Genomic DNA, 19,632 nt, shown 5'->3' on the forward strand with positions numbered 1-19,632 from the left:
AGGGACAGGCGTGCACCCTCACTGTGGGAGATGCAGGGTGGGTGCCGGGCTCTGCTGGTGTGTGTGTGTGTGTGTGTGTGTGTGTGTGTGTGTGTGTGAATGAAGAGGGCCCCTCCCCATGCTATCGTCTGCCAGTCTCACAGCTGCCTGTCTCTGCCACACCCTGGGCTGGCCTCTGGTTCCCAGGCCAGGTCCTATGGGGGGCCCAGCACTTCCCTGCCCCCCCCCGGGGCGGAGCCTCCTGTGTAGAGGTTCCACTAGAAAGCAGGGGCCCTGGACGCCGGACGCAGCCACACAGAGAGGGCAAGACTCTTCGATAATACTGTTTATTGTCCACTGACCGAGCGACCACCCCAGAACGATACAAAGCATCAGAGAGACATGCGCAGTCTGCTTGTCGACGCTGAGCGTCTCACACGGTTCCCAGCACAGGGAGGTCTCAGACTTGGTGTTCCAGCAAAAACACATCGCCCCAGATTTTTAAAAATTCCAAACAAAACAAACAAAATCCACAAAGCTTTAAATTATGGCAGCAAGCCCTGGTGTTTCTTATTACTTATCAAGCAAACGTTTGAAAATAACTACAATGTAAACTTGATTGTAAATATTTCCAGTTGCTTGCATAAAGACAACAGACGGAGGGAGGAGAAGCGTGCTCAGCGTCTAATGTAAATTCACAACGCCATGGCAAGGACACCGCAGCCGTGCACGGTGACGGGGGTCCGAGTGGCCTTGTCACCCCTCGGCCGCCCCTGGGCACTTCCTCTCAGCTTTTAATTTTTTTTTTCCTGCTCGGCCTGGCTAACAGACCAACATGAATTAAATTACAAAGGCCGTCTTTCAGAACCGGACTGCGAGGCCCTTTTCTCTGTAGGACCTTGAACCAGAGAAGAGATGGGAGGTGGAAACAGCAAGGATAACTCAAAAGAACTCAGGGCGAGAGCTGGAGGAACCGCAGCCCTAGGCTGGGACCACGCCACACTTTCCACGCTGGGGCCCACGCGGCCACGGGCAGGAACTGCAAAAGGAAAAGTGCAAGTCTAACACCTACCAAGGGTAATAAAAGACACAGCACAGGAATGATTACAACTGATGTCGGAAACCAACCGAAGCATCGGAAATGTCAGCAGAAACAGGAGCACATGTTACATTGGATAACACCGTACAGGAAGCCAATGGGAGGGGTGGCCGAAGCGGCCGGAGCGGTCGGAGGGCTGCTGTCCCGCGCACACTGCAGCTGCTCGGACTGGCCCCAACTACGCAGGCTCCCTGCTGCCGCACAGCGCGGATGCCTGCGCCCTTACAATGCCCTTGGGCTGGTCCCCAGTTCTTCTCGTCTGCCCTGGGAAGGGAAGTCGTCAGGGTCTGCACTGACCGGGTCCCAGCTGGGCACGGGGGTGCATGCCGCTTGGGGGGTCAGGGGTCTTGCAGGCGCTGCGGGGTCCCTGCAGAAGAGGGCAGGCTTGGAGGGTGGTGATTTTGGAAGCAGTTTTCGGAGGTACCCTCACAGGCCAGCAGGCCGGCCTCGGCTTCGTGGTGCATGTGTGCGCCCGATAGTCACCATACACTCCGAACAGCTGGGCCTTACAAGACAAGTGGGATTGAAAAGGAGATTCAATCTTTGTTCTTACTGAGCAACCTCTGCCTGTCCTAACCTCAACGTTGGTGGCATCCGAGAACCGCTCTCAGGCAACCAACAGGTCCCCGAGCTCTCTAGGAAAGAGGTTTCTTAATGGAGACATCTTGGTGCAGTGAGGGCCACCAGCAGAGGCCGGTGCGGCTGTGGGGCGGGTCCATGCGCTGTCTGAGAAGCCATCTTTAGCAAAACGAGACCGATGCCTCTTAAAGCCAGCAACCGAGTCCAGGGGCCCAGGAAAGGAGTTTCACTGAAGCCACCTGTGCCGAAATTTGTCCATCCCTGGGCGGGACTTCACAGGACACTTAGCTAACTTCCTACCTGGAAATCCAGGCCCAAGGACTGCCAGTCTGGGGGGTGGGGTGGGCACAGCAGGACCTGGCTTTCGAAGTCCCCAGGGCGCACATGGAGGCCACAAACCGCACCCTGCAAAGCCTGCGTCTCCACATCGATGCCAGAGCGAGGGGGCAGGAGCAGGAGTGATTTTGGGAGCTCAAGACTTAGCCACAAGGGCAGCCAACTGTGCCCCCGAGCATCTGTCCTCAGGACGGAAGGTCTCACATCCCCCTAAGGGTTGGGGAATGGGTGTGGGGGGGATGGGGGCTACGATGACTTGGCTGCGGTGGGCGCGGTGATACCCACATCTCCACTCGCCCCGGAGGGAGGTGCCCCCTGGATTCTGTGGATGAATAAGAGTAACAGGGGCTCCCTGGGGAACAAGCTGCTCCTGGAGCACAGGAGTCACAGGTGTGGAGTCTGGTCAGCTCAGGGGTGCCGGGGGGCAGGGGACGGACACCCTAGGGCCAGCGGCGTGGACGCTGCAGGAAATGAGGGACATGCCCCTGTCAAGACAAAGGGACCTGGTAGGCCTGCTACACAGTCTTGCAATGACCCTCGAGTTTCTGCAAAACGCACCCCCCCAGGCTCTGCCCTGACCAGGCCGGGGTACGGGGGTGCCCCCTAAGTGCCGCCCGCTCAGCGTTGGTGCAGTGCCAAGGCTGGGCCTGGAAGGAAGCCCGAGTCCCGCCCCTGCCCGCAGCCCGGGGCCGAGACCGAGCCGTTCGGAGCCCCGGCTGGCGGTGCCGTGCGGGACGGGCCTGTCCCTCCAGAGCCACAGCCGAGTGTGCAGGGAACGGGGCGGGGCGGAGAACGACACTGATTTAGACCCGCTGGGAGGACCGCTTTATTCATGCTATTTCCGGGAGGGGGTGTCAGAGCTGGGCCAGTCTGCACTCTCGGAGGCTCTTCAGTCGGCCGCGGGGCGCCTAGGGGTCCTCGATGTCCAGGAACTCCTGCTTGGGCGGCGCCGCCCCGCGGTACCACGCACAGGAGCCGTCGTTCCTCTTGATGCAGGCGAAGAACTTGGCCTGGTGCCCACTGATGCTCTTCTCCGTGACCCAGTCCATCCACAGGCACTCGTCCAGGGAGGAGATGTAGCAGGGGATCATGGGGCAGCGCGTGATCTGGGGAGAGGGGCGTGTAACGGGGCTCAGCGGGGACCGAGGCCGCGCGGGGGCGTGTCCCAGACCCAGCAAAGCACCGGGCACAGGTGGCCAAAGGCACTTTGTTGAGTGGATGACCCCAGGAGAGAGGCAGGGGAAGCTGGGAGGGCAGGGAGTGGAGACCAGGGGGCCCTGTGCGCCCCCTGGCCATTGCAGGCCTCCTCCACCGCGGGCCCTCTGGTCTACCTTCTCTGAGCACAGCAAGTGCCGTTGCCTCCACCCACCCTCCCTCCCAGAGTGTGAGAGTAGCGATCACAACATCAAAGGGCCTGAGGCCCCTGCAGAGAGCCAGCAGGTGAAGGAAAAGGCTGGGCCTTGCTCCCTCCCAAAGCCACTTGGGCGGGGGCAGCAGGGGCGGGGTCAGGAAGCAGCACTGGGGCTGAGGAAGCTGAGTCTCCAGGAGGATGAAACCTCCATGACCACGTGAAGAACTTGTTTTTGATTTTCTGTCGGGCGCAGAGGCGTCTGCTCAACCTACATGGGGCTGTAGGTCAAAATCCTTATCTCCAGTGAGCAAAGGGCCAGGCTGGGGACGGGTGGGAGGGCCACATACTTAGTGTCGAGCACCGTCGGCCACGCCCAGGGCCTTCCCAGGGCTTGTGCCTGGCCCGGCACCTCCCCCTCGCTCATGGGGGGTGAGGCAGAGGGGCGCCTGGCACCCAGCAGTGTGTCCTGCGACGGGGCTGCGGGCAGGGTGGGTGACGCCGGGACGGCTCACCTTCCATGTGCACACCAGGGCTGGCGACACCCTTACTGGGCTGCTTTTAAAACCTTTTTAAGAAGGGGGCTGGGGTTCCTGGCGTTCTCGGCACACAGGCCCCACCTTCCCAAGGACCTATGCGTGGAAGGGGCCGGGGCGTTGGCAAGAGGGTAACGTGTGGACTCTTACATAGCACAAGCTTCACCCCTACACCGTTGTGGGAAGTGCTCACGGCCACAGTCTCCCCCTCGAAACTCCTTCCACAAGAGGGCTCCCCTTCCTGGAAGTGCTGGGCCCCTGCCCAGACTGGGCCCAGGGCTCCCCCCACCGGACAGCCTCACTGGTGGCTGAGTGGGGGCCCTGTGCATGGAGTGGCCCTGGAGAGCCAGGCGCCGAACTCTGCAGCCGCCCAGAGGCAGCGGGGACGGGGCGAGACCGGAAGGAGGGAGGCTTACCTTGCACTCACAGCCCATCTGGTACCTGTGGTTCAGGCTCTTCTTCTGGGTGGTGCTCAGGGTGTCCCAGGGCACGATGAAGTCACAGAGGGTGACGTGCATCTTGCCGTCCCCCTCGGCCTTTCCTGAGGAGAGACAGGGACCCCGAGCTCAGGGCGGGTCCCGGCTGCCTTCACGTCCCCAGTGGCCTCGGCACCAGGCGCGGCTCGGGCACAGGAGGTTCGGTTCCAACGACACCGTGTGCCAGGGCCAGGTGGTGTCCCCCAGATTCGCAGGGTGGGACCCCTGCCCCGGCAGCTCAGGAGGTGGCAGTGTGTGGGGACAGGCCTTTAAAGAGGCATATTTGTTAAAATGAAGCCACATGGACGGGACCAAATCCAGGCCTTACCAGGTGACCAGGACACAGGTACACACAGAGGGACGACCGTGTGGGGACACAGGGAGAGCACAGCTGTCCACACACCAAGGAGGGAGGCCTCAGGGGAAACCAACCCTGCCAACACCCTGACCTTGACTTTCAGCCTCCAGGACTGCGAGGGAACAATGGCTGTGTGTAAGCCGCCCGGGCTGTAGTATTTATCTCAGCAGCCCGAGCTGACAAAGATGCCACGGATTTTATTCTGCGTGTGGAAGAAGGCGGGCTCCCGGCAGGACACTTAAAAGAGGCAGGAAAACTGGAAAACAGACCTCTCCTACTCCCCCCGCATAAGCTACGGGGGTGACATGTCCCTCCCACCTTCTCTTCCGCCCACGCACTGACGTAAAAGGTCATGTCACGGGTGGGCAGAGTGTATTGTCTCCTGTTTCATTTTTCAGCAACTCTGTTCACGAGCTTTTCCTCCACTGGGTGTGGAACTTGGGGTTCGGGGTTCTCCACGACAAGCAGCAGAGGCCTGGGGCCCCGTGAAGTCAGAAGCGCTGTGACCCGCCCCGTGTGCTGGGCAGAGAGCAGAAGCCCTCTCTCTCTCTCACATTCATGCCTGTTCTCACAGGTCCTTAGTTCTGAGAACTCTGTCTCTCCTCGTACCCATTCGGACTCCGTATGACACGTCAGGAGAGGAAATGGATGGAGAAGCAGGACTACTCCTGGAGCAGTGATTCTGCGCCCTAACAACTGAAGAAGAGAAGCATTTGGCGGCCTTCACACTTCCAAATCAGGTATCGGACTTGTTCCCCTAGACCTGCAGCCATTTCCTACGAATTCAGAGCATCCAAGAAGGCGCGCCACTGGGCAGATGGCAGTAACTCGCGCCTCCGCCCTGGTCTCCTCCGGGACTTCCTCCCCGCCGCTCATTCATCACCCACAGGCTACACTTCCCTTCTCACGCGTCTTGCTCCCTCACTACATCATAAGCACGGGCTCACGGCTGGGTCTTAATCCTTTTCTAGAAACAGCTCCTCGCACATAGTAATTGCTCAATAAAAGTTCCCTGACAGGGACTGTGGCATCTGTTCTGACAATTTGCTTCATTATCTCCGTTCTCCATTCTGAGCTTTTCACCACCAATGCAAGCTTTGGCAGACAGTAGACAAAGGCAGGAGGAGAATGTGGAATGCAGCTGTGTCCTTTCGACCGTCCTGCTTGCTGTGCTAATGTGACCTCTGGAGGTCGTGTACAGGTGCAGACGAGTCTCAGAGTGTGAAAAGAAGACCCCTTGCGGGACAGATAACTAACACTCGCCTGGGCGTGCAGAACGAGAACATCTGTTACAGCATTCTACTTATGCCTGCCTTGGAGGAAAGCTAAGTCGTTCTTGGATACAAACAGGGATTAGCTGAAATTTGTAACTGAGGGTGGTATATTTATTTTTCCTTTTGGAAGAGAGGGCCATGGAAGGGCCGATTCTCTATGACCGCCTCAACAGGAGTGCCCAGCTCACCACGGGACGGTGACTCATGGCCCCGGAGCCGGTGGGCTGCCTCGGGCCTCGCGGTCACTCCCAGCCCCGTGGTTTCTGGTTAGCCCGTCCTGACTCTGGGAGAAAAACATTTAGAACCTGTGCTTTAGAAAGTCCACACGGGGTTCGACCTGGGGCCATTACCGAGCCCAGGAAGAAGTTAGGTCGGAAAGGTTCCTTCGGAATGAGTGAGTCAGCAGCATCCGCCGAGCCTCGGGACCAGTGAGGGAACCGAAGTGTGTCCCGTGTCACTTGCTGGCTTTGGATATTACATGTGAAGTCAGCTGAGGGAATAAGCACAGTGATTGAGTGCACACGTCTTCCGGCATCTGGAATCTGATGGCACATGCAGCTACAGCTCGGCAGTTCGGTCGTAGCAAGCCCAAAATGTGGGCGCCACCCTTACAGAAATAATGATGTCTTCTCATTCAGACTGGGGACTATTTAATAGGTTCGTGTGTGGGGACAGCACAGGGCACAGACATGTGACAGAGACAAGTGGAAATTCATAGGCTTCCTGTGCTTGGTTCTCGCTGCTTCTCTTGGTGACACCACTTCTGCCCTCGGCACTTGTCGGGACCCACACTTTCCGGGCAGGCCTGCAGGTTCCTCACGGGCTCCGAGGTGCGTGGGACAGGGACAGACTGAGCCACTCACTTAGTGCAGACACTGCAACAACAGGCCTCAGGCCCGGTGGAAGGGACCAAGGGTTTGAACTGTCCTTGTCTGGGACTAAGGGGCAGCGCCAAGATGGTCGGGGCCTCTGGGCGAGAGGCAGCTCTGACTGAGCAGAGAGCGCCCTGAATACGGACGTAACCTCCTCTGTAGGGAGGTGCAGGGCCTCGGCCTGGGTGCGGCCCTCCTGAGTGTGCGCCGGCGGCAGCCTGGCCCGGCGGCCTTTGACCCGGAGCCTCGGAGGTTCTCGTTAGAAGCTGGCTCTCAATCCTGCCTGCACCCCAGACTTTTCTGGAAAGCTTTAAAGAGGCTGCTGCCAGGGCCCCACCCCTGAGATTCTGCTGGAATTTGGGTGTGGATCAGGAGCTCCCATGCATCAGGAGCTTTGCAAACCCTCTGCAGGGCTCTGCTGGGTGGTGGAGGTGGAGGGCCCCGGGCAGGTGTGGGGCGGCGCGACCTTGACAACCCGGACAGAATGAACAAGGTAGCAGAGGGGGAGGAGACCCTGCAGCCAGGCCGACCGCGGGCTACCTTCTGGCTGCACCACGCCCAGCCGCAAGGCCCAGCCGCAAGACCCAGGCCTCGGTGTGCAGAGGAACGCCCGCCAGCGGGCGCTGCAGGGAGAGAAACCTGGAATCCACGGTGCGGACACTCCCACCCAAGCCGGTTTTAAGCTACCAGTGCGACATCCACTGAAATTTGGCAGTCAGTGCCTGGAAGTGGGCTCAGAGCCCACTCTGAGTCTGGGGCGCGCGGCCCCACCTCCCTGATCCTCAGTCTTCCCACCTGTAAACTGGGGGCCATAGCGGTGCCCTCCTCACGGTGGGGTGGTAAGGGTTAAACAGACTCAGCATGAAAGGCATCCGGACAGCGTCAATGCCAGGAAAGGACTCCGATCTCGAGTCACAAGCGGGCGGTGAAGCCTGTCGCAGACGCCAGACTGAGGTCGCTTTACCACCCTGGAGCCCAGGGTGATGGGACCCCAGCCCTCCCGCCTTCAGGGCTTCCGTCGCGCTGCAGTTTGGCCAGACAGCCCCTAGAGGGCGGTGTGAGGAGCTGGAGTGGGACTGGGGGCTGCCGTTTCCTAGGGCTGGTCCTCACTGACCAGCAGAGAGAGAGGACGAGGAGAAGCCGAGCCCTGGATTTGCTGCGGCAACAAGTTCCTAGCACCGTGGAAGTTCTGCCTCCTCCCTCTTCTCTGCAGCTTGTAGTTTTCTTATCATAAGAGTAATAGATGCCGTAATTTGCAAAACTGAGCCAACACAGGAAAGGAGAAGAGAGGAGACATAAGTGGTGATCAGACACAGGCTGACTGCCGCCCACACTATTTCAGGCACGTGCTGAGCGTCCCTGCCAGCCCCTGGCGGGTCGCCGCACCTGCCCTGGGCACGCCAGCAACCCCCCACCTTTGCCCCTCCCGTGTTCCTGCCGTGGTGGCATCAGGGGTCAGGGCTCTGCCTCCCGACTTTGTCCCCGTGCCCTTCTCTCTGCCGGGTGTCAGTCTCCTTACAAAAATAGTCGTCGTGGGGACCGGAAGATGGAGCGGAAAGGCAGCTGCTCTGGAACGCAGTCTGGCAGTCCCCCGAGCGATTAGACACAGTCGCCATATGTCTCGCAGTTCCACTCCTGGGCGTCCACCCAGGAGGAATGGAAACACACGTCCACGCAAAGGCTCGTGCAGGCGTGTCCACAGCGACACCGTGCACACTCGCGGGGACGTGGAAACCGCCCCACGTCCACAAAACGCTCGATGGGGAGACAGTGCTGCTGCGCCCACTCAACAGTGGGACGTTCTCCGGCCAGAAAAAGGTGCGACGTTCCGACACCTGACACAACGCACATGAACTTCAATTTTAAACAAAGAGGAGTGACCGAGGCCAGACACAGAGGGCCACGCGCCGCGCCACGTGGCCCCGCAGTGTGAATGTCTGGAACCGGGGCTCCGCAGAGTCGGGGCGCCGGTGGGTGGTCACTGGGAGCCGGGGTGGGGAGGGGGCTGGGCACAACGGCGAAAAGCACAACGTTTCCTGACTGGTGATGGGCACACACTCCTGGGTCAAGGCCAAAAGCCCTGAGTCACACGTCGCCAACGGGCGGACTGCACGATGTGTGAATTTTATCTCGGGAAAACTGTTAACAAGCAGCTGTCGGAACGTGTAGGAGGTTCCGAAGTGCCCGTAAAAGAAAAAAAGAAACCTCCCATCAGCCCAAAGGAGGGGAGCGAGTCCTGATGTAGCAGCAAAACTACCACGGAGGCAGGAGCTGGGCGTGGGCACTGGGGGGAGGGCAGGAGGGACGACCCAAGGCCGCATCCCAGAAGTCTCCCTCTCACAGGGACCGGCAGGCGCTCGGCCAAGGTCAGCCCCTCCTCCCGACACTACCTCAGGGTCCTTGCACCCGTGGGGGTCTGTCCCCCTTTGCTCGTGACGGTCACTCGCTGCAGCTCCATTTGCGGAAACACAAAACCTGCCCCGTCTTCCCTCACCTCTTCCCCTGTGCCTGCCCTGCCGTGGGGCCAGGGGAGGCACTAAGGACACCTGATAAATACGCACTGAATCTTGAATGTTCTCAGTGCAGGGGGGGAAGGCACGAGCGACCTACACAGAAGGAGACCCCCCGAGTCATGGAGATTTGGATTTGGAGTTCGTTTTCTTTCCCCCGGCCTGCCTCCCCTCCTGGGGTTCGTTCACATGACTGAATTTATACTGTGGAGCAGGGCACCATGCCTGTCCCTTCCTTCTGCTTGAGGCTGGATCCGACCCCGCTCTCCCCGGGAGGGGCCAGGAGTGGTCCTTGCTGACCGGCACGGCGCCAGCCAGACTGGGGGTCACCAGCCACACGAGGCTGTTCGCAGGACACTTAAACCAATGGACACAAAGCCACATCAGAGCCCAGCTCTTCGGGGCGCCAGCCCTGCACGTGGGCTGGGGTCCCATGAGGCAGCGTAGAGCACCTCCGCCGTCCCCGGGAGTCCTGTTGGACCAGCGGGTCCCTCGTCCGGGCGGCTCTGCCCCCCAGGGGACACTTGGTGATGTTTGGAGACCCCACAACTCGGGGAGGACAGTATGGCAGTTAGTGGGTGGAGGCCCAGGACGCAGCTCAGGACAGCCCCACGAGAGGAAGGTCCGCAGGCTGAGGTGGGCCCCCCGCGGTTCCCGGGGCACAGCCTGCCCCAGGCAGCAGGGGCAGGAGAAAGAAGCGAAGGGAAATGCTTTCGTTTAAGAATCCGGTATAAACACAGCAGGTGCGACAGTGACCCATGGGGTCCACCGGACAGTGGAACACGCTTCCGCCCTAGAAAGGCAGGAATCCCGGCCCTCCCTGCAGCGCGGAGGGACCTGGAGTGACGCCGGCCAGATGCGAGAGGACAAACCCTGCGATCCCACTAAGAGGCATCAGATTCTCGGAGACAGAAAGTAGGTGGTGGGCGCCGGGCATTGGGGGAGGGGCAGGGACTGGTGTTTCGTGGGGACAGAGCTTCCGTTCGGTGGCGGTGGTCGCACAACAGCGTGCATGCGCCTGATGCCACTGGACTGTGTGCTTAAAAATGGTTAAAATGGTCGGTTTTATGTTACGTGTATTTTACCAAAACAGAAACAAACAGAGTCGCAAACACAGGAGCCGGGAAGGGGCGTGCGAGCTGAAGCGCAAGGATGCCGGCAGGTCTCAGACACGGTCACAGCTCTCCCTCCCGCCTCCTGCCCGCCCGCTTGTCCCCAGCCAAGCTCGGACCCCCTACCAGGTACGGTTTCTTCCCACCAAGCCCCCCGGCCCCGCTGCCGCAGCAGGGCAATCCCCCGGGAGGGGGTGGGGGCAGGTGAAGGTGCACCAGGAATTCTGGGAAAAGGCAGGGTGGCCGCTCCTCCTGCTCCGCACCTCTGTGTCCACGCCCACGCACGTACCCGCAATGAGATACTCCTTCTTTCCTCCGACGTCCAGCGAGACCCCGCAGATGGCGGAGGAGGGGGCCGTGTAGATAAACTCGATGTCCTTGTCGGGTCCTTTGAACATCTGGAGGACAAGGACGAGGAAAGGTAAGCGGAGGGGCTGTGCAGCCAGCGGGGTCCATCCTGCCCGGGACTGGGCGGGGGTCCCCCCTGTACTGAGACGTGGCCAGGAGACCCCCATGCCGACTGCTCGGCAACGCTCAGCAGTCGCTCACCGCTTCGTGTGGCGCTGTCCGCAGGCTGGGGGGGCATTGCCTCCTGCAGGGACCCCTCTTGGACACCACTGTACTCTCCATGCTACAACCAGGTCACTTCAGAACCTCTGTGAGGGGCTTGTGTGTCTCTGGTGACTGTGCCCATCGCGGAGGACCACTGCTTCGAAACCCACCCCACGAGAGCACAGGCCCAGACGGGCATCACGGAATGTTCCGCAGACGCCCTTCCTGTCTGCTCCAAGGATGGCTGGACTGTCCAGGAACCCAGTGGTACCCCAAGACGGGGATGAGGGGACACTTCCTCTGGTATCTGGCCTCTGGGGACCCACCCTCTCCCCCCACCCTCCCACAGCTCGGCCCACCGGAGGGGGCAGCCCAGCGACCGGTCCCTTACCTTGATCTGCTTGATCTCGTACTCGATCCTCTTGATGGGGTTGCCGTAGATGTCGTTGCCCGACCCCACCTCCTTCTCGCCGACCACCTTGGCCCTGATCACTGCAACACAGACAGACGCAGAGGTGAGCTGAGCCCTCCAGCCTCCGTCCTGGCTCCAGGGACAGGGGACGGGTGGGAGGCAAGGGGCACGAGGACTGAGGCCCCAGCAGAGCCCTGGATGCTGCACCGGAGCCAAGCGGGCAGGCCAAGCGGTAGCACCGCGATGCCTCCTGGCTCTGGGATTCTTCAGTGAAGGGCCCAACAGACCCCTAGGCCCGCTGCCGGTTTCAGGGTGGACACCGACCAGAACAAAGGCCTCTGTGGCCCCTGGGGCTGATGTCTTGGGGCCTTCCCATGCTCCCCCAGGTGCCCGCCGTGGTGGCGGGGGGAGAGGGGAGCAAACAGACCAGCCCGGGTCCCGTTCACATGTTTGGATGCCGAGACTCTCCCACCTGCCATCCATCTGCCGCCCGCTGGCAAAGGCCTTTCCAGGCTGAACTGGAGGGCTAGGGGCCCACCTCCCAGGGGCCCCGTCCCAAGTAGGTCTGGGGGCTTGAGTCTAAAAGGTCTCCCCTGGTCCACTGCCTTCCTAATCTGTCCTAAATGTGTCACGGAAAATGCCCTGTGGACAGTTCTTTGGCATAACTAACATTCTGTCCTGAGAGAGATGGAAGGGGCAGAGCATTCTGACCGAGAGGATGTTGACTGGGTGTGGGAGCAGTCACGTGGCCCAAGGGACACATGCCCAGGAAGGAGGCCAGGAGGAAAGACGGTCCTGGACCAGGACACGGGATGAAGGACAGGGGAAGAGGTCAGACTTCCTCCCAGCCCTCACAGGGCCGGGGCCCCGCTCCACCTGGTCACCTGACAGCAGCCCACGTAGGTGGCTTGCACCGCCTCCGGACACAGCCGCCCTCTTTCCACTTGGAGGCTTATCAGCTGGTGCCACAAACCGTGTTAATGGCTTTAAAAGCTTTGCCCTGAAAATTGCAACTGTGCAGGGTCGCTCTGGGGAAGTGTCACCCTGGTGTGGACGTGAGGGAAATTAGAAATAAGGAGCAGACAGCTCCCCGCTGAAGGGAGCTTCCCACCTCCATCCCTCCCTCCACCCCAGCAGGCAGCTCGGGTCTCAGGAGCTGCTGGCCGAGGCTCCCTGTCCCCACAGAGCAGGGAGGCCCAGGGACCTGGGTCCACCTTCTGTGCCCACCGTCCTGGACCCCAGACGGGCCCTCTGAACCTCGGCCTGGCACCAGAGCCCCCACCAGGGCCCCAGCACGCCCGCCCAGGCCAAAGCCAGTCTTGTTTCCTCTGTTGGAGCTGAGTCACGACCGGCCCAGGCCACAGGTTCCTGTTTCCCAGACCAAGCCAGGCCCCGACCTGCAAAGTCACATCTAGGAAACGCCACCCGCTGGGCCACCCCTGAACAGTGGGCTCTGCTCTTGGTCGCAGGTCACCCCGTTTCCCACACCCGCTCCTACCCCCAACACCAAGCATCTTTTCACAGTCCCATCCCTTTGGGCTCAGCCACATCGGCTGCTCGCTGCCCTGCCTGAACTAGGAGACGCTCTGCAACCTGGTGCCCAACGACCGCTATGCCAGCAGCTGCCCCGGCGGCCCCTGCTCTGCAGTTCCACTGGTCCGCGTTGTTCCCTCAAGCCTGGGCCTGCCCCGGGCTGTCCCCACCTCCGGAGACAGACCTTTCTTCTGTGTGCCACCCTCTCCACGCTGCCGGGGAAATGTCTAACCCTTCAAAACCCGGCTAGAATCGCCCTTCCTCGTCCCCTCCCGCCCAGGAAACGCTGGCCCGTGGCACGCCCTGCACCGCTCGGCCGCCCCGCGGAGTGGGCCTGTCCGCCTGCCTGCTCAGGGGCCTGGCACCCCGAACAGGCCCGGGTCAGCTCCTGTCCAGACGGGAGGAAACATGTGCTGGACCCGTGGGAGGCGGGTCGGCAGCCGGGGGAGGGTCGTCCAGGGTCCCTCTCACCACCTGCCTAACCTGCACCTGGTGGCCGCCACGCCACGCCCACAAGGGTTTCTGCCGCTCCGTCACTGTAGCAGAGTCACCGTCCTAAGTTTTCTGTGGCATCGTCACCAGCTCACAATGCAAATGAACCAGGGGCAGCCAGAAGGTGACTGACGTGCTGGAAGGGACAAGGCTGCCGGCCGGGCAGGGTGCACCTGGCTCTGCACCCTCGTTGGGACTCGGGACCTGCTCTCCAGAGGCCTGCTGCCTTGCAGCCGCCTGAGACACAGCAGGGGCGCAACAGGAGACACCCCGCGGCGGCCGGAAGAGTGGCGGCCGGGAGGCTCCGGGGCACTCTCTGCGCTGCGGCCTGTGCATTCTTCTCCTGAAGCAGCCCCCAGCGCACCCAGGTGGTCTGAGCGATCGCCAAAAAGGGGCCCCACACGCCACGTGGGCTCAGGGAAGGCCACCGTCCTGAGATGAAGCCCTGCGTCTGAAACGCAGACACAACCCCCGGTGCCTGCCTCCATGGGGCGGGGTGAGGACGGGATTTGTGGCGTGTGTGACACGAACCCGACACGCAGCCACGTCTAGTTCAGGCCAACAGAACGGAACAGACTGTGGAGGGGGACCGAGGAGACCTCACTCCCTCCCCGGAGCGACAGCTGAGTCCCACTCGCCTCGTTTCAGTCGGCTGATACCCCAAGTTTGTGTTCGTCACAGCTCCTGGACGTAGCGCTCGGTCTGGAGGCTAGAGACCGTGCACCTGCTTTCTGCAAACTGTCAGCCCAGGAGAGGACCTGGGTCGGCAGGACCCCCACTCAGCTGGTCCGCGTGGAACAAGAATTCAGATTCTTTGGGGTCTCCCTGAACCCGGCACAAGAACCTCCTCCCCACTTTGTAAAACAAGAGCTAATGGGAATCAAGTTAGGCAGAGAAGAGCCAGTTCTGGGGAGACCACCCCGAACCATCAACACCTTCCAGCCACACAGCAGAGGGCTGGCCACACTCCCGTCCTGACGGTGCCAGGAATAGGCCATCTGGGGTCAGCACTCTGGGTGGGGAGCGCACATGTAAAGCTTTGGAAACGGACTTATCCCAGGCCAAGGATCCCTCGGGTAACGGGAGGAGGCTGATGGAGGCGTGAGGGCAGGCAGGGGTGGCGTCACGCCGGCCCCCAGCCAGCTCCGACCCTGGCCTCCTGGATGGTCTTCTATGCGGGACTCAGAGCTCGGGTGGGGCCGCCCCTCGAGGGCACACTGGACTAGCGCAAGCCTCGCAGGTGGTCCCGAGGCTGAAAGGGGGGAGGTGTGGGTGCTTCTGCAGTCACAGACCCTGGGAGCACCCAAGTCTGGCAGGACGACGGGCGATGGACCAGAACACGGGCAGTGCTGTTTCCAGCCGCCAGCGGTGGGTGAGGAGGGAGATGAGGAGAGCCTTCCAGAAACACTCAGCGTGTCCTACACCCAAGGTGACCGGTGTCCCCGGGAGCTCCAGGGAGGAGTCCTCACTGGGTCTCAGGACCCTTATAGAACGGGGATGGGGAAAAACACAGGGACCCAAAGAACTTTCTGGGAAGAAGTCAGGATCCAGGTCAGATCCAGATGCATGCCCACTGAACACCAACTATGCATTGGGTCTGGTTTCGGGGCCTGGGGTGGCAGATGGGCTCCTGTCCTGCCCCCTGCCCCGGAGATGCAGGTTGCTCTGCTCCACCAACCCCCCCGCCCCCCCACTGCAGGAGCCAGAGGAAGCAGGAGCGAGAGTCTTCGTATAGGTTTGAGTTCTGCTTTGCTCCCCGGAACGGTGGCCTCTCCCTGGGCTGCTCACATGTTGTTTTTTCTCCTTTCCATTCTGCCGCTCACACATCTGGGTTTGAGATCAAGGGTGACCCACTGGCTGATGCAGTTGCCGCCAGATGTCCGCTACTGGAATGCACCGCCGTCCGCTCAATTCAAAGCACACGCAACCGCAGCCCCGCCCCCACCCTGGGCCGTGGACACCACATGAAGTCACTTCCCCCAGCTAGGAGCCTGCAAAAACAATCCCCCAGGCAGCCGCCAGATCGGGGGTGGGAAAGAACGGGGCGGGTGGAAAGTCGAGACCACGGACGGCGGTCCAAAGAACCCAGGCTCCGTTTAGACTGCGGGAGGTGACGACCGCCACGGGAAAACCCAGCGGAGGCCAGACTGCCCACTGCCGTCCTGAGGGGTGGGGTCAGTGAGGGGCCTTGCTGGAAACCTCGGTGTCCCCACCACATAATGTGGCTTGGGCCAGCCCGGGCTGAGATTTGTGTGTCCCCCTGCCCAACACCCACCCACATGGCTAAGCCCTGCCGTGTCTGGGGACACTCCAGGGGAGCCGAGGAGACGAAACGCAGGCTGTGTGGCTCACGGAAGTCTTTATTGTCCCGCCACAGGCCCCGCTGCTCTGGGGGGACCCCACGTGACATTCACAGGAGTGGGCCCCCAGGGACTTTCCTGGCAGGCATGTGCTCCCAACCCCCCAGGCCAGGTGAACCTGTGAGTGTGGATGAGTGACTCCCCGTCACGCCCTGTCCCCAGGCCTGCAGCACGCCTGGCGCCCAGCCCCCAGGGCCTGCAGAAGCAGGGCTGCTGGTGGAGGGAACAGTCACGTTCACCCAGACCACGTGGGAGAGCCCCAGGGTTCGGAAAACATCCGTCCCAGGGAAGGCCCCGATCATCTGAGCCTGGCGGGCATGCTGACTCAGCCCAGCGTCCCAGCGCCGGCACCGTCCCCTCCCAGCCCACCTCCTGTGGCCTCCAGCTCCGACCCAGGAGGTGCATGTGGGCAGAGACAGGGTGTTCTTGGGTCTTGGTCTCAGTCCTTTGGAAAATTCCCAGAGGTCCCTCTAATGAGGGGCCCACACCATGCGCCCTTCACAGCAGGGAGGAGGACAGGGGCACCTGCGACTGGCTGGCACATTTGCCAAAGCCCCTGCTGGCCCTTGTCTGAGTGGGGGGGCTGTCCTGCTGCTGTGACTGGAAGGACAGGTAGCCGGGAGCACTGTGGGCCTAGGTTTCAGAGCAGGGGCAGCTGTGTGTGGTCACAGGGGCCACCGGCCACAGAGGACCACCACGCACTTCTTAGCTGCAACGGTGCAGACATGCTTTGGATATCCCGAGGTCCATTCTGTGACTCCAGGTAGATGACCTGCCACCTGGTCCGGAGAGCTTCTGAAAGTGGCGACTTTCTCCCACAGGAGACCCAGCACGGGGGGGACCCCAGGCTCCCTGGGGGTGGCCAGCTCTGCTGGGGTCCACACTGCTGTCTGTCTGCACCCCAGAGCAGGGGAGCATAGCCATTCCCGCCCTATAACCGGAGAGCCACCGGAGACCTCAACAGCCTGCAACCAGCTCCCGCGGCTGCCGCTGGGGTGGAGGGGCCCCGCCCCTCGATTACTGAGGGTCTCTGCTCCCAGGTCACTAAATCACCTCCGGGCTTTGGGGGTTCAGCAAAGCCGGCTTTGCCCCTTCCCAATGGGACTGAGCCTGCCCTGTGAGCGGGTGGGCTGACCTCGCCGGCTGGAAGGGCCGGCAGCCTGGAAAGAGGACGGAGCACACAGACCCACCCTGATCTGGGGTCCAGAGCCACGCCCCTGCACAGAGACCGGTGCGGTGGGGCAGCCCAGGAGAGGACACGGGAACCGAGTGTCCTCAGCGCTGGCCCCCAGCCTGGCAGTGTGCGGGAGTGTCCAGCCGCACTGTCTGCCCAGCCCCCACCCCTTCCCAGGTGCCCTAGCGGACGTGGTCCGGGGGCTGTCCCTGGGCACTCGGCTCGGCCTTCCCGGCCTCCATGCTGGGCCCCTCTCGGTCAGTGACGGCGCAGACCTCCTCCAAGTCCGCTCCTTTTAGGGAAATGAGGAAAAAAGGGGGCTGTCACTTAGTAATTAAAAACAGCCCTGTGTTGCTGGGGGGAGTGAGGGCTCCCTGTGTCCCTGCAGCGGCTGTGAGAGACCAGACCCACCTCCGGTCCCTGCAAACCTCCCGTCCCCAGGGCCAGCTGCTGTCCCCAGTTGCAGGGGCAGGGCTGTGCCTCTCCAGGGCGAGAGCAGGACTTGGCCGGCATGACTCAGGCCCCAGCTAGAAATGCTGAGCAGACAGGCTTTGGGGTTGAGGGTCAGGCAGGCTGGGTGACCGGGTGCAGCCCCTCCCTGGACCACGCCGCCCATGTGCCTGGTGCCTGGGGATTTGCCAGGCCTGCCAAGTGCTGTCTGAGATTCTAGCATGTGCACACGTGAGCTGCTGTCCACTGGATGCCGGTCTCCATGGAGACCAGCTCTCCCATCTCCGTTTCCTGTCCATTTGCTCCCCACCCCCGACCTGGAGCGGGAGGGGCGGGTCTCCTCCCAGCACTGGCTCTGCTGGGTGAGACGGCAGCTCCACCCCCGCTGCCCTCGCGGATCCTGGCACGACCCGACGCCGGCCCGGGCGCCCTCCTCCCTGCTCCGTGCAGGCCCAGCGGGATCTCATGCCAGAACCCTTGGTCACCGTCCCAAAGCCTTGGACTCGGCCCTTCCCATTCACGTGCCGCTGAATCATTTGAAAAAAATGTGCCCGGTCCTGGGAGGGTTTGCTGAGAACAGTGCGGCTTTGTGGAGGGGCAGCTGCTCTCACTTTCTCCTCTGAGGCCTGAGGGGCAGCCAAGCTCAGCCCTGCAGACCCTGAGCCGGGAGCCAGGGCGCACCAGCCACAGGGAGGGGGCCTGGACAGGCACTGAGGGGCGACCCTGAGGCCCCTCTACCCTCCCCACCCACAGGCTGCGGGAGGGTCCCAGAGAGGCTGGGCTGGTGTGTGGTGGGGGGCTGCTGGAAACCCAGGGGCAGCACATCACGCCCACGCTGCTGCCAGCGGGCTGAGGCCGCAGGCAGGGCTGACACCCGAGGGCTGGGCCCGAGGCTGAGATCCGGCAGCACCGACTGTGCGCGGGATTCGCAGACCGGCGGTCTCTGGACAGACCCCCGTCTGCTGCGCTTCTCAGTCTGGAGGCTGGAACCTCAGTGTCCACCGAGGAGAAAACCCACGAGGATGCCGGCCCCACAGACAGAGCCCTCGGCTCTCCAGGCCGCAGGGCCGAGCCCAGACCGCCGCCCCCTCTAACGGGACTGGAGGCGGCTGCAGGCAGGAGCTGGGATGCCGTCCTCGGCTGGCGGCCTCTTCCCGGTCCCTGGAAGGACTACTGAGGGCCTCCTGACTTTGAAAACCTGTTTCCCATTACCTTACATTTCTGAGATGCTGGACGTCATCACACACTATGACCGTCACCTGGCTGGGTCGGGGAGGGGACAGGGGTGACGGCCTGCCGAGCAGCACAGGGAACGCAGGCTCACGTCCTAGAGCAGACAATGCCCTCGAGCCCAGCAGGTGCAGGAGAGGCCCTGCTGTCACGGGGTGAGCTGCTGTCCCTCACACTCCCGTCCTGGTGCCACTGGACACTGGTAGTCTGTGGGCAGCACCCACAGCCAATGCCGCTGTCCCCAACAAACTCCCTGGATAGACAGGGTGACCCATCTGCCACCACATAAGCCGCAGACACCATCCCGAGGCCCCAAGGTCTGGGCAGAAGGCAGAGCTGCAAGGAAGTGACCGCACAAGGAAGGTTCTAGTACGTGCAGAGTGAGATGGGAAGAGAGGAGCTGCCCGGATGCAGAAGCAGAGGCGTGACAGCCGTGGACAGCCCTAGAAGATGTGGGAAGGTGACCGACCCGTGGGGGAGGGCCTGAGAGGCGCCTCATGGGACGAGGACGCACCCGGCCATGTGTCCGGGGTCCTTGCGGCCACCGGGGCTCCGTGGAAACCTTCCAGGCACTGCTTGCTCCCCAGGACCTCGGCACCACGGTCCCACCACGCCCAAGTGACCAACAGGAGCACAGGGAGGCCCCTCATGGGTTGAGAGTCACGGTGACATCCCCTGGAGGGCCGTGTTTGGGGGGCAGGTCCTGGGGGGTGGTTCCACTGTCCCCCGCACTGGCCTGGGCAAGGAAGCACCCAGTGCCCCCCCAGCCTTCAGTGGGCAGGTGGGGAAGGGCGTGGTGGTGCCCTCGTGCCTGGGGGCAGAGGTGAGTCACCCTGGAGATGTCCCGCTGCCCATCCCCCACACCTACTTTTGGCTGGAGCACAACCCAGAACACGTGGACCACAGCCTTTCCGATCATGGAAACAGCTCCTCTGAGACGGCCCCTAGGC

General features: G+C 62.0%; 1 protein-coding gene across 1 annotated transcript in view; it reads right to left on the reverse strand.

The window, feature by feature from the left end:
• Positions 1 to 310: 310 nt before the first annotated feature.
• TIMP2 (TIMP metallopeptidase inhibitor 2) overlaps positions 311 to 19,632 on the reverse strand; it is a 38,410-nt gene continuing 19,088 nt past the window's right edge. The window contains exons 2-5 of the mRNA XM_037157927.2: positions 11,423 to 11,523; positions 10,769 to 10,877; positions 4,294 to 4,418; positions 311 to 3,099 (exon numbers count right to left, since the gene is read on the reverse strand). Coding sequence (XP_037013822.1) covers positions 2,902 to 3,099; positions 4,294 to 4,418; positions 10,769 to 10,877; positions 11,423 to 11,523 — 533 coding nt within the window. The 3' untranslated portion in view covers positions 311 to 2,901. The remainder of the gene's footprint in view (positions 3,100 to 4,293; positions 4,419 to 10,768; positions 10,878 to 11,422; positions 11,524 to 19,632) is intronic.

The sequence above is a fragment of the Artibeus jamaicensis genome, unplaced genomic scaffold (genome assembly GCF_021234435.1).
Source record: "Artibeus jamaicensis isolate MK-2021 breed Jamaican fruit bat unplaced genomic scaffold, CSHL_Jam_final contig_2259, whole genome shotgun sequence".
NCBI lineage: Eukaryota > Metazoa > Chordata > Mammalia > Chiroptera > Phyllostomidae > Artibeus > Artibeus jamaicensis.